This window comes from Crinia signifera, chromosome 3 (assembly GCF_055691185.1).
Source record: "Crinia signifera chromosome 3, ASM5569118v1, whole genome shotgun sequence".
In the NCBI taxonomy this organism is placed as follows: Eukaryota; Metazoa; Chordata; class Amphibia; order Anura; family Myobatrachidae; genus Crinia; species Crinia signifera.
Genome location: NC_139219.1, coordinates 170,812,015 through 170,827,525, shown reverse-complemented (window position 1 = coordinate 170,827,525; position 15,511 = coordinate 170,812,015). Strand labels below are relative to the sequence as shown.

The following is a 15,511-nucleotide window of genomic DNA, read 5'->3' as shown; positions in this document are numbered from 1 at the left end:
GGCATTATGGTGTTTGGCATAATACATAATGGACATAATGGCGTGTAACTTAACGTGTAATGAACATTATGGTGTAAATGTTTAATGCGCTCCTTTGGTGGACAATGTCCCTGTTTTTGAAGCGTATTGTGAATTTTGGCTTAATCTGTGTGGCATTATGTGAATTCTGGCTCAATCCGTGTGGCATTATGTGAATTCTGGCTCAATCCGTGTGTTATTATGTGAATTTTGGCTCAATCCGTGTGGCATTATGTGAATTCTGTCTCAATCCGTGTGTTATTATGGGAATTTTGGCTCAATCCGTGTGGCATTATGAGAATTCTGGCTCAATCTGTGTGGCATTATGTGAATTTTGGCTCAATCCTTGAGGCATTATGTGAATTTTGGCTCAATCCGTGTGGCATTATGTGAATTTTGGCTCATTCCATTTGGCATCATGTGTAAGGGGCAAGTATAATGGGGTCTAGTATTTTGTTGCATAATGTGTAGAAGTTGTATATGGTGTTGTACACTACACTCAGTTGAGTGGCCACACCCCTTTTCCAGAGCGTGCCTTCAGCGCGCGCACAACTACATCCTTCACTTTTGTCGCCATGGTGGGCCTGCGTATTTTAAATGACAGGGCCTATTTTTAATCCCATTCCCACCCTCTCTCTGCCGCTCTCTTAGCATGTACATTGGCACCACTAACACCGCCCCTCCCCCACCTAAACCCTCTTTTATCATGGTGCCCCCCTGTCATTTTATCCTGGATCCGCCCCTGTGCAGTATCATCAGCGACTCCTCATACTTTCGCCCAACCAGCAATCCACTGGTGCCCTCAGACATCAGGGATCATCTGCCCTGCGCTGACATGGGTGGAGGAAGCCAGTGTCCAAACACAGACTCCAGACTGCACACTACTCCAGTATTAAGATTCAAGGACACGCATACTGCCCAGTTCCACTCCACTTGTAAGTATTGTGGAAATTTCAAATTAAGAGGAGGGGTACTCATAAATGAAAGGCCTAATCAAAGGGTATGAGAAAGTAAAAAGGTTTGGATCTGCTGCCATAGTGTATGGGGATCTTAAGCCCTGTCTTGCTACTCCGATTCACCCACAATGGTTTTCAATTGATGATGAACCATTTGCTGTCCATCTCTAAGAGAAACCTTCACATTTACAGTGTTACCTTACACATTATTACCTAGAAACCAAATTCAAGACAAATGTGTATTTGCTTCTAATTTAATAGTATTGATGTGTTTGGTTGAATTGTGTTTCCTCTATACAAGCACTAACAATAAGGTATTGAAATATGTTAAACAATGTGTAAATCTATATTCTGTATTTTTTATTTTTTTTTTCAGTTTTGCACGATTTATAATAGGGCATTTGTTATAATACAAGCACTTGTAACAATTTAATGAAACAAATAATATTGACATATTGCTACATTTATTTTGGCACAAAAAAGACTAATAAATATATAAGGCTGGCTTGCTGTGACTGATTTGTAACACTTTATGGCAGAAGCTACTTCCACCATAGTGACAGGCACACATCCCATTCTCATCTCTGTGATTACTGGCTGCAGGCATAAGCATCGGCCGGGTCCTTATCATCCGCCTCATCAGTGGCAGTGTGACCGGCCGGGGAGCTTGGTATGCCCATCACGTCTGCCCATCACTCCCCCTCCGTATCCAGCTGTCACACCGAGTTGGGGGAGGTGGCGGCGGTGTGCCCCGCTCCCATCCCTTGCTGCCTTTGTATAAGGAGCACCTGAGAAAATGCAGGTCTACAATATCATTCTGCACATTCTGCAAAACCAGCCGATGGCAGAAAGCATCCGGGAAACCTTTGGTACCCAAACCGCCAGTACACAGTGTGCACACGGGAACTTACAGCAGCTACAGTATCTGGGGTGATGGAGCTGCACTAATTCCCCTATAACACATCATAGACCTTAAGGAAAATACAAATGTGCCGACATATGTTGTATTAGCAATATCATATAAAAGAGTATGTCCCCTGGTGCTTTACATGAGGGCACACTAGCTCACGCCTGGCGCTGACGCTGCAGTTGATCCTGGCAGTGCCCGGCAGCACTTTGTGTATATGTAAGGAAGCACTATATATGTGTGTGTACGGCAGTACTATGTGTTTGGCAACTTTATGTGTGTTTATGTATGGCAGGACTATGAGTGTGTATGGCAGCACTATGTGTGTATGGCAGCACTATGTGTGTTGTATGGCAGTACTATGTGTATGGCAGCTTTATGTGTGTTTATGTATGGCAGGACTATGAGTGTGTATGGCAGCACTATGTGTGTGTGTGACAGCACTATGTGTGTATGGCAGCAGTATGTGTGTTGTATGGCAGCACTATGTGTGTTGTATGGCAGTACTATGTGTATGGCAGCTTTATGTGTGTTTATGTATGGCAGGACTATGAGTGTGTATGGCAGCACTATGTGTGTGTGACAGCACTATGTGTGTATGGCAGCAGTATGTGTGTTGTATGGCAGCTTTATGTGTGTTTATGTATGGCAGGACTATGAGTGTTTATGGCAGCACTATGTGTGTGTGTGTGTGACAGCACTATGTGTGTATGGCAGCAGTATGTGTGTTGTATATAGTAGCACTATGTGTGTTGGCTTTGAGTGTGTTTATGTATGGCAGGACAATGAGTGTGTGTATGGACACACTCTGTGTTTGTGTGTGTGTGGGTGTGTGTGTGATAGTGATACATGTCCTCTTCTTGCATGTTCCTGTCACCCCCGGGGTACGGGGCTGCAGGGTAAGATACTGTACGTGGCAGGTATAGCACCCGGGACGTCCCTAGTAGCAGCGCTAGTTGGAGCACATCAGCAGCAGCATCACTTGGAGCGTAGGGGGCAGAGGATGGGATTTTGGCAGCTGGGAGTTCCTCCTCCTCTCCCAGTCTGGGAGGGACTAACCCCCTCTGCTGCTCCACACAAGGAGCTCTCTCTGTCTCTCCTCCCTCTCTTTCACGTTCAGTCATCAGCACACAAACATACACACAGCGCGACAGCAGCCGTGCACACTCCGCTCACACACTCACACACAAAGCGGCGGCATCAGGCTGGGGAGGACTCATGCGGACAGCGGCGGAACATGGCTGACCTGGCAGCAGCCTGGCATCCCCTGCCCTCCCCGCACACTCACCTCCTCACACCATCCCTGACGTCTTTCAACTCTAGATAGAGGGGATCATCATCCCCCCCCCCCCCCCTTCACACACTCCTGCTCCCCCCCAGTACTCTTTGAGCGCAGCAGCCATTTCATCATCACAAACTATACAAGACATGGCAGAAATGGAAAAAGAAGGGAGACCCCCAGAAAATAAGAGGAGCAGGAAGCCTGCACACCCTGTAAAAAGAGAGATCAACGAGGAGATGAAGGTAAGGTGCTTGCTGTCATTATGTGCAGGATGCATGGGGGTCGCCGAGCCCCGCCTCCCGGGTGCACATCCCCAGTCCTGCCGAAGTGTTGTGCATTCACCAGATCTGATTTTCAGTAGGGCTGTCACATGGCGTGCTCTAGTGTGGTGTGGCCCCCACAGGGGTGGCAGTGTGGCTGCTGTCACCTAGAAACACACCCTGTCTCCAGTCCTCTGGGTGATTGTCCATACAGTGACTTCTCATGTCGTGTTACATTGTTTCTGATCGCGCTGCTGTTGTAGACTGTGGGATTGTCTGTGTGACAGAGCCCCGGGGACTGTGTGCAGCGGTCGTGCAGTGCTCTGGCTGGCCACCCAGATGTGCTACAGAGGTTGCTCTGAGTGTGCTCCATCCGATGCTGCTGCCCGGGAGTCACTGAGACCTCTGCATTCTGTATAACATGACCAGCTAATTTCATGCATTTATAGTCATCACTAAAGTTGTCAGAAAAGTCTGGTAGACTTTTAACAATGTTGTTATAACAGATAGCAGGGGTGCTGTACTATCATCAGACTATTGTGGAAACCGCATACAGGTTGTGGAGAGGCTGCACAGATTATATATACACTGTACATGGACAGATCTGTCATATCTCTGCCTAGTAGATGACCGGGAGGCCACTTCTATATCTTTCCTGTAAAACGTTACTAATAAATAATATAAGTCTGCGACCCTGCACATGTATATGATTATTTCTACGAGTGATGCCCCCTTTCCTCAATTCAGAACGTTACATATAATTGAAATGGTTAATTACAGTCTTGCACGCCCCCTCTGGGGCTGCCTAAATCTGTCACATTGTCATTGGCTGCTTTAAGCCATCGCTTAATGTGATCTATATGGATTGCAGCTTTTAACATAGGTTCTAGAATTACAAATTAGCTAATTTTAATCAAAACATGTGAAATGTTATCCTGGCTGGATATAAAGGCTGACTGTGCTGGATCCTCTGGGTTTGTTTTGTTTATTTTGGCTGCAGGCTCTCAGTGGTTTGGGAGATAGTTGTTCTTCATAGCAGATGTTTGTCTGTACTGGTGGGGATGAAACAAAAACAACATTGTAAGGGGGGAAATTACACCATTTTTAACTGATGCTATAGTATTAGAGGTAAATGTTACAGTGGCTCAGAATTTTTCTTGTACTGTACCCTTATTGATCAATAAAGTTGTCTAATGGACAGTATTGAATAAGAGGGGAAAGCACACATCAAATATTGTGTTGGTATACAGCATATAACCGTTTGACTCTTGTATGACATATACATGATTACAAATACTGAAACTGTAAAATTAATGTATATGAATTGGAATATGTCAGTGTAACAGAATATAGTTGTACACAGAAGCCATGGTTACTGGGCACAATCTGTACATGATCCCACTGATTTTATTCTTGGGTCCCAGAATACAGTAACATAGTAACAACATACAGTACTGGATACAAGGTAAAATGAGTTTGCTACAAAATGTCAAGAAGCACACAATGTGCTCTTGTGTAGTTTCATATCTGTAATGTTCAAACAGCCTGGCTATGTTTCCCTTCATCTGAACAGCTTTCATCTGGACTGGTGTAAAATAAGCCCTGGTAAGTAATCACTGCAGAGCAGAAAGAAAGGAATGTATACAGCAATAGACGGTCTAAGCTGTAAAAACTGAAACCTGAGTACTGGCCATGGATCGGGTATCAAGGCTTTAAGGTAGGGGAAATGAAAGAAATGAAGGAGAGGGAAACACGAGAGTGGGAATGGAAAAGTCAGCTTGGAAAGTGAAGGGGTAGGAGGAGGCCCTCCTCAGGGAAATTTGGCCCAGGGATTAGGGAATTTTATCATGGTGTACAGTGACCTACTCATGTTTCAGACTACATTGGATTGAATTGCCTTTCCCTGCTAACAGAAGAAGTGGTGTGCAGCAGGCTGATTCCCCTTCCACCTCCTCAATAACAAGACCATTACATTTCATTAACCCCTCAAATGATTCTTTGGCAGTGAATGGGTTATGTTATCCCAGCCTAAGCTTTCAGCATATGTTTTGGATGTAATGTGTAGTGTAAAACTGACTTTTACTGAGAAATACCTAGCACATTGTATAATATATATATATATATATATATATATATATATATATATATGTACTTTTGCAAGTTACATACTTTTGCACTGGTTTGGTACATAATGCCACTTAGCATCTATACTGGGGATATTATTCAGGACCTATCTGCCTACCTGAACTGTAAGCAGCATACAGTATACAGTGGTTATTCCATCAAATACAGTTTCCCATCCCAGCATTATTGCACACTCCCCCAGTGCCAAACAGTGTTTGTCTGTTACATCTGTAATAACAATTTCCAGCCTGGTTGGAAGCTAACACTTGTTGCAGTTTCATAATGTCAGATATTATGTTTCCATTTTGTTATCATTGGTGTAATGTATATGACAGTTGTAGCAGATTTAAATATGATACAATACAACACTGTGCACAAAAAGTACAAGACTGCATAGTTTCTTCATATTACATTTCAATAAAGAAACATAAAAGAATAGTGTTTACATTACCTTGACCTTTATTACATTTCTCTTCCTCCGCCATCTCTTGCTCACATTGACACTAGAAGATACTAGAAGGCAATCACATAATTAGTACAAATGGTTAGCAGGTATAGTTTATTTCCTGTAAATCAAAGTATCACTTGGGTGTATTAAGGAATTTAAGAGGTACATGGGTGTAATCAAGAAGTTGTAGAACAGTAAGTAGCACTGTAACTAAGACCACAAGTATGCCCTTTTCTGGGACTCCAATAGAAGGAGTTCTCAATAAAATATATTCAGTAGCTTATATATAGGAAAGTAAGGAAAGTTTCCAATGTATTCCCTCTATGCATCCAAGATGCACTGCGCAAATGGTTACAGCTGGTGGCGCAAATCAAAATTTTATTGATATCCATTACATTTTGATGGGTGCTTCTTCTGTGGGGGGTGGCTAACAGGAAGAGGTATGTCTCAGACATGCCAATGTCATGGTCCGTTATCTAAAGACAAAGGTGTGGACCAGCACCCTTGGTCCCTCAGACATTCTTAAATTTTCATATCTGACAATGGTACTGATTCTGGTTGGTTCACTAAGCAGCGGTAGTTCGCTGCTTAGCAAGCCTTCATATGCCGCCTGCCAGCCATGTAAATGTCGCCCCCACCTCCCAGCACAGCGAATATATCGCCCGGACTGCCAATGGATGTTTCGCATAAACATCCATTCTCAGAGTAGCATGCCGGCCCGAAATCATTAGATGCTCACCGAATCAGACTATGCTTAGACTTGCAGCATCCTGCTCTGAGAACTGGGCAGGTGGCTGACGTCCTGTGACGTCAGCCAACAGCCCCTGGAAGCCAGATGTCTGCCCGTGTTCACATGGGGATGCCCAACGTTTTCCTGGGTGCACCCAGCATTTTCATGGGTATGCCCAGGAAAAGCACCCTTCCCACCTCCTTCATGCCCCCCCACCCCCCCCTGTAAATATGCACAGAGCTAGCAGCTGCAACAAAAGTCACAACAGCTACTGCAGCTGCTTTCATTTTTTAATAATCCCCTATATGTTAGTGTTGTGCTCTGTTGATTCATTTACATTAATTTTTATACAATTAGGTAAAAGAGAACAAGTGTCTTTATTAGCATACACTGCTGTTAATAGAATGCTACATATATTTACTTATATTTCATATTTACTTATTAGCACATCTTTGACTTTGGATGTGGGATGGACTTTTTCAGAATCATGGACAAGTGCACTGAGAAACATGTGAATTTTGACATTTGCCAGTACAGCTCTAGCACTAAGCCAATGCAAGATAGTACAAGTAATATACCACAAATTCAAGTTACCTACTTTTGTTCAGATCCATTTATACAGTGAGAGAGCACTTGACTGCTCTATATAAGTACTTAACAGTCATTCGACAGGGATAAAACCACATCAATAGATTGATGTAAACAGGTTTTATTTTGCCTTTGTTACAGAAAACATGTAAGATGTGTTGTGATTGTCGGTTATAATAAGTGCTGATGTACTGTATTTGTCTGCTGTATAGTTACTTTGTGCTAGATATGATATTTCTTTAAACTACCTTCAGCATATTTCTATAATACTTGGGAATAATACCATATTATGGCCATGATTTGTAAACTTTAGTGCTGGGAGTGGCAAAAAAATAAAATAAAAGATATTTTCTATTGTAAATAGATTTGCATAGGTGCCGAATAACCACACCAAGCTTGGACAAATCTATATTCTATGAAAATATTGGAAGTACCTTTTTGAAAATGGTAAAATGTTTAAATCTTACGTCTATAGTACCTACTTTAATTTTCAACTTTCTATGCCTCCAATCAAATATGTTGATCTTATTACTACAGCCTGTATGAGCCTACTTATTTGGGCAAGTTTAGCTTAATATGTAAATAATGTGATACTTACATTTACCTGTACAATGAGGTATAAGTAAGTTTCTTGCAGAAAAAAATGCAAGTGCACACTGTAAGCACTAAGAATACAGATAATTACAACAATTATAATTAACTCTACAGTCAGTGGCATAACAATAGCCTTGCAGACCATGCGGTGGCATGGAGGCGCAAGTAAGTGTTGGCCTCCTCTAGCATTCTCAAAAACTGTCTACTGTAAGGGGGCAGACATTTTGTGAGGGAGATATTTCATTTGCAGATGCCAGGATAAGCGCAGGGACCACAGACAGGTAGATCTGCGGGTCCCTGTTACAGACTCGATGGGAAGGCGCCAATTTTCTAGTTACACCACTGTCTACAGTTAACATGAAATTTAAAGGTGCACAAAAAATACATGCCCACCTACCTGTTCAGGGTGAGCCCCTTACATCTCTAGGCGATTAGCGGCACCACGATGTAGTTAACTATAGCAGCGATGCCACTTGGCAAATTATATACTTCATACACATTGAATGATATCATTTAACAATATCGTTCAATGACTTTATCAGGTCCCCTGCTGTGCATGCAGTCACTGATGACGTGGGCCTCATATGTGAATGCAGCACATTGAGCTGCATTCACAGATGAGGCGATCGTTAATGATGCACGGGAGCACACATCATTAGGGTTATTAAGCATACATGCTAGACATGCTTTTAAATGATATTCCCCAGAAGGCCATTTTGGAGTAAGGAGGAGATAGGAGATGTTCTAAGCCTTAAAAAGTGATAAAACGGAGAGTGGTAAACCAACAACCAATCAGCTCGCAACTGTCCTTTTTTCAAACACAGCCTGTGACATGAAAGTTAGGATTGAGGGCGGGACTTAGTGGGTTATTCTGATTGATTCCATCAAACCTCACCTTGCGAATGGTGGCCTGTCCGCCACCCATTCCCAGTGTGTGTTCGCACGCACTGGCTGCGAATGGATGTTTGACACAAACATCCATTTGCAGCCTGAGGGGGACCACCCACATCATTTGATGGTCGCCGACAATCGGATGAAGTGGAAGGCACACACACATCTAAGGTTTCTCAGTGCAACCTTAAATGTGCGTGCACATTATGAAGGAAGTGGGCGGACAGCTGACGTCTGATTTTGTCAGCTACCAGCCCCAGGTGCCCACGTCACCGGGCATTTTCCATGGGAACGCCCAGCGTTTTCTTGGGAACGCCCATTATTATCCAAGACTTTCCTATAACATGCTAATACTGATTTGTAGACAGAAATGCAATGCATGGTATACTGTCGTTGGGTCGACCACACCAATGTCGATATACATTGGGTCGACCACTAAAGGTCGACACAGGAAATAGGGTGACATGCTCAAGGTTGACAGGGTTGGATGTAAACACAAGCATTAGGTTGACAGTGTCTAGGTCGACAGTTAAAAGGTCCACATGGGGTTTTCACTTTTTTTCATCCCGAATGTCGACATCGTCGACATAGACACTGTATCGGTGCACCACGTCCCCTCTCATGATTTAGCAGTCACTCTTGCTTGAGATGTATTTGAATAAGAGATGCGCTTGGGAATGCAGAGCACCACTGACGTGATAACCGCCTTGATCATTAGCAGTATGAAAAATATGTATAACACACAAAATAGGAGTTTAAACACTTATCCAGCGCTCTGTTGTAGCTTTCTGCTGAAACCTTTTAAATCAGCCAATACTCCACATATAGGGAATACAAAGAAAATATCATGGTGTAGTACAGCATGAAAATTTAATTGACATCACAATATAAAAATAATCCACAAAAACTTTTTTCCATCAGGTTTTCAGCATAAGAGGTGGGTAATAACGAAATAATGGGAGAACTGCACACAAAACAGTTCAACAAGCATTTGTTACATGTGCGGGGTCAGGATACCGGTTCCTCCTGTCGCGTTTCTTCCCCGTCCGGGGACTTTATCAAGGACACCTTGATAAAGTCCCCGGACGGGGAAGAAACGCGTCGGTGAAGCCCGCATCCAGACTTGTTTTCTAGCTATACAGAGAGGGGAAACCAGGCACGTGGGAGACCAGCAACACACAGGAGGAGACAGGAGGAACCGGTATCCTGACCCCGCACATGTAACAAATGCTTGTTGAACTGTTTTGTGTACAGTTCTCCCATTATTTGGTAATTACCCACCTCTTATGCTGAAAACCTGATGGAAAAAAGTTTTTGTGGATTATTTTTATATTGTGATGTCAATTAAATTTTCATGCTGTACTACACCATGATATTTTCTTTATATTCCCTATATGTGGAGTATTGGCTGATTTAAAAGGTTTCAGCAGAAAGCTACAACAGAGCGCTGGATAAGTGTTTAAACTCCTATTTTGTGTGTTAGAAGTATTGGTGAAGGTCTCAAGGAGAGCCTTGTTTTCTTGGGAGTTTACGCTGTTCAGCTGCACTTTTCCTTCTGTCACAATCTTTTCTCTCGACCATATGAAAAATATGTAGTTTTTACATCGCCATTACAGCCATTGATGTCCACAATAGCATTAAATTCTCCAAATAGAGGCCAATCCTAAATGTATGGGCTCATTTTGACATGCGTGTTCCAGTGACTATTCAATTAGAAAATGCTTATTGCAGCACCTGCCTGATAACTGTACAGTGCTCATCATGGGGGAGTACAGGAAAACAGGAGAAATCACTGTGTAAACTAAGAAGTAGCAAATATTTTTGGATAGCTGTATAGAGGGCTATCAGAGGACATTAGAAAATTATTTAAATGTTTTAAAAGGTAACAAAGGTCTGATTTGTAAATTATTTTAACAGTTGAAACATTTTAGTAAAAAATAGTTTTCTACCAAATTAAAGCTCCTAAATTATTTTAGAAGTACAAAGAAAATTGAGAGGGTTATTCAATTAAGTCAATGTAGTCTCAGACTTTGGGGCGCATTTATCAAGATCGCATTTTACAATGCGATCTGGGTGGAATATTACCACCCAGGATCGCATTGTAAAATGTGATCATATCGGGGCAATGTATCATTTTTAAGGGCGCAGGGACACGGCTCCGATAGGAGCCCGTCCCTGCAAAGCCCTAACCCGGAAGCAGGGAGGTCAGCACATGCGCAGTTATGCGCTGACCCCCGCCGACCCCTCTTACCAGACTGCCTGAGCAGAAGTGTAGCCGTAGGCTACAATGGGCTATCGCCATATCAGAATGGCGATAGCCCAGGGGTGCGATGCCGGGCTGCCCGATGTTAATACATCGGGCAGCTTCGCATCCCCCATAGAAACCTATAGGGGATGCGGCCGGCGGCGCTGCAGGGAGGATCGCAGCAGGGATCGGAGATCACTGCTGCGGTCCCCCGTTGATACATTTAGGAGATACTTAATATTTGCGGCTAAACCCCGAAAACGTGTGTTTTGGGGGATTTAGCCGCAAATATGGTTTGATAAATGGGCCCCTTTAGTATTCAATTGCAGATGTTTTTGTACATTTTATTTGTCTCTTTTCACCAATGTCGAAATTGGGTTCCACCCATGATAACAGTGTTGATAAAACCGGCAGCTTATTTAACCAGGCTGTATATAGGGATGCCTTTGTTATTCCTTATCAGCAGTTATGGGACCTATACACGGGGCAATTTCAGGGCATTTTCTAAGCGATGTAACTAGATCACTGAGAAAATACCCCTTCATAGCTCCATGTGTAGGGGCCATAGCAATATCGATGCGCGGCCCGTGCATCGCTATCACTCAACAATTAATATCCAGCATTCTGGATAAATCTAGATAGTCGCCGGTCAGGGCCAGTGTTCTCACCTGAGAACACTGGCCCTGACAGATCGCTCAACACACAGCGCTGACACATTCATGTGTGCTAAGTGATCTTGCAGATCGTTCTGAGCGATCTAGCAATGCTCAGAACATTCAGCAAATATCCCCGTGTGTAGACCCTTTAGAAAAAAAAAATCAGGTACTGTAGCATGTGAACAAATATGTATGCGGTTATTTAATCAAGTTTCCATATATAAATCAACAGGATCATTAGCGTTGCAATATTTTTTTTTATCATAGATTCATTAAAACACAAAAGGGATAAAGGCCCTTATTCTGATCGGTGCGTACTTTCCCGAATTCTTACGTAGCGGGCCGCACGCCACGCTGTGCGGACACCGTCCGTAGAAACGCCCACCGAGCCTCCGCATTCGGACGGACTCACTGTTTAAGAAGAGGGCGTGTTTACGGACGACATACAAACCTTGCGTGTGCGGTGGACACACACAGATTTGGCACGGTCTTACAGCGTAAGCACGGTCTTACCGCGTCAGAACGGACGGGAACCTGGCCGTACGCACCGATGCGGTGTATTTACGCACAAATCACTACTATTATCAGAACTTATAAGAATTTATATTTTTATCCCCAAATGTGTGGTTTAATTGTTACATGTAGAAGTGACATGTCTATTTCTATTAGTGATAGTAAGTTCTGTCCATTGGTTGCAGTGTAAATGTGTGTCCAAACTGCAGCATATATGTGTGTGTTTAGTAATGGTCCATTTAAGCTGCAATGGTTCCAATTGAAGCAATGAGAAGCGTGTAATTAATGAGTAATGAGTAAAGGAGTGGATTGTATTGTGTTCAGCTGACATTGGTTGAGGTGCGCCCTTAGTGATTGGGCTTTCCGATTGCCTAGCGCATGACCGAGTGGTGTCCGCAAAGAAATACTTGCTTATGGACACCGCATATTTCAAGCCTTTTGGCTCTTGTGCATTTGGTGTGCTGTCCGAATGCACGCCTACCAGAATGAGTGCACTCCCTCGTGTCCGCCCATGTTTACGCCTAGTTTAGCCCACTTTGAGACTACGCCCCTGTGTATTTCCGAATGACGCCCATAATACGCCCATATTTCCCGAATGATTGCGGTGCACATTTCTGTACGGTATTAGTGAGAACAAGTACGGAGACCATGCGTGGCACATGCGCATAGCGTTGCCCACGCATGCGCAGACGGCTAAAAAACTCCATCCGTAAGAATTCGGAAATTTACGCATCGACCAGAATAAGGCCCAAAGAGAGGAGCTTGAGAACGTAAATTAATTTGTTTATATAAATAGGAAATGATAGTATGTATGTATATATTTATATGTAGCTCTTCTAAATCAGTGAGACCTAAACCTAAGTGCCATATTCATAAATGTGAAATTATTTATCAGTGCACTTACTACTGAAGAGATTCACACCAGTGGTTGGAAGACACGTTAAGCCACTGAAGTGTAATCATTCAGTAGACACGGCATTCATAGCCTGCAATGCGCTCTGGGCAAATTAATTTGCAGGTTGTGGGTAATAGGGCCTTTGGTTCAGGAATGGGGTCATCTTCCACAGAACCCAACCGAATAAGGATTTTACATCCACATGTAAAAGTGTGTCATCTGCATTAAGGGCTAGTAAGGCAGGAGCAGGTCTGGAAATCACTCCATAATGGTAATTTACTGTTAATCAGTTTGGACGTACACCAAGCAAACAACATAAAAACCCAGGATGCAGCTGTCAGTGTCCGGGGTGAACTCACCTCAACCATGAGCAGTTTGTGTAGCACTGAGTTAATGCAAGGCTTTTATACAGTGTATTACACCATTTATGTTTCATAGGATAAAATGACTTTATTTTATGGATTCATTTAGTAGCAAATTCATTACATTTATGGATTCATTAATACCGTCTCCAGGGACAGACCCCCGTTCTCACTGCAAGGCAAATTCCCGGGTGAAGAAGTTCTACCCGGTAATTTGCCTTTTAACACAGGTTTTTATGCATACCCAGATCTCAAACACGGGTAAAAAGAAGGGTTTTACCCGTGTATGAGATTTGGGTATGCGACCCATTTACACTGCAAAAAAATCTGTGTTAAAAGGCAAATTTCTGGGTCGACATGCTAGACCCGGGAATTTGCCTGCAGAGAGAACGGGGTATTAGTAGCAAATTCATGCATGTGCATAATGAAAAATGGGTAAGCACCAATCGCCCATACACACATCACTGTACACTTGTCCGATCTTGCCTGATTTCTTCTGATTTTGAGGCAATGGACTGGTAAATCATATGAAAACTGGCAAATCAGATGTCTTTATGCTCCAATTTGATGCTTTGTCCTTTGCGGATCAGATCAGAACCCATACATCACTAGTCCTGCACTAAGGATCTATCGGGGCTGAAGCCTTGGCTGGGAGTGCATGCAATATATCACATGCAAAAGGACCGCAGGTTATATATCGCACGCGATCTTGCAGCCCCGGAAGCTGCCGTGGTTTAAGGGGGTCGGCTGTGACTTCTCCCCTCCGAGATGTCACAGAAATGTATGGGGGCCTTTAATGTGGGACTATGTAAAAACCGGACCCGGACTAAACCAAGGACCGCTGGACCGGACATCAAAATCTGCAGTCCGGAGCTTGTAGTGTCCGATCCGGGGGGTGTCCTGTCCGGGGGGGTTCCCTGTGATAGCTATCATCAGGGACATGGGGAAGGGGATTGCTGCCTCCCTGTGTGGTCCGGACCGTCCAGTTTTTGCTACATGCCCGGACCATACAGGTAGGCTTTATTCTCCCTCTCCTCCACTCCCTGGTGACAGGTATCACGGCAGGACACCCCCGGACAGGACTCCCCCACGCTACAATACCCCTTTAATGTGGCTATAAGTTTTTTTAGCAAGCAACCATCTTCTGATTGGTGCCTATGATAACGGTTTCTATTAGTGGGTTGCTCCAGTAATGCTGCTCACATAGCCCTAGAGTTACTGTGCAGTAAATAAGGAAACATGGTTACATCAGATAATTTATTAGGTGGTTAGCTATACTTTATAGACTGAGTGAGAATGTGTGAATGTATTTATATTACAGATAAACTTATAAATGGGAGTATATGACTTCACATGAGTTGAGGCTGCAGCTTATTACCTATAATTAGGTCTGGTCATTAACCTAGGCTACACAAGTTAAGTTTGTGCAGGAAGCAAAAAGCATTATTTGTAATCAGTGAATCCTTTGATATTGATACATATGTTTTGTTTTGACTGTGTAACTGGCCCCATATGGGCTTAATACTTACTGTACACATCATGTTATTTGCGTCATCCAGTGATGCCCCTTTCCCACTGCAGCTTAAAAACGGTAAATTGCCGATTTTCAGCGCAATATACCGTTTTAAGGCTGCAGTGGGAAAGTGCCAGAGTTGAAATACCGTTTAAAGCTAAATGGTATTTCAACCCGTTTTTAAAACAGAGTCCTACACGTTTAAATAACGTTTAAGAGGCAGTGGGAATGCCTCTTAAACGTTTTTTAGCCTCCAGGCAGTCCCAGTGCCTGATGAGACCTAGTAGTTCTCACTTTGTGCATGTGTAAAGAGTGCACGTGCATAATAAAGAGACGCTCATTACATATGCGCATATGTAATGAGCGTCTCATTAGTATGCACGTGCACTCATTACATATGCGCAAAGTGAGAACTACTAGTTCTCATCAGGCACTGGGACTTCCTGTACCTTGCATGGACCCTGCATGGACCCCCGCTGCCTCCCCACTGCCCTGCATCCCCGTGCAGGTAAGTACAAGGGGAGGGGAG

General features: G+C 43.4%; 1 protein-coding gene across 2 annotated transcripts in view; it reads left to right on the top strand.

The window, feature by feature from the left end:
- Window positions 1-2,936: 2,936 nt before the first annotated feature.
- The window catches only part of SOBP (sine oculis binding protein homolog), a 162,298-nt gene continuing 149,723 nt past the window's right edge, over window positions 2,937-15,511 (top strand). Inside the window, exon 1 of one of the 2 annotated variants that reach the window (XM_083176942.1) lies at window positions 2,937-3,405. In XM_083176942.1, the coding sequence (XP_083033068.1) occupies window positions 3,310-3,405 (96 nt within the window). In that variant the 5' untranslated portion in view covers window positions 2,937-3,309. The remainder of the gene's footprint in view (window positions 3,406-15,511) is intronic. The other variant, XM_083176943.1, reaches the window with a different exon arrangement.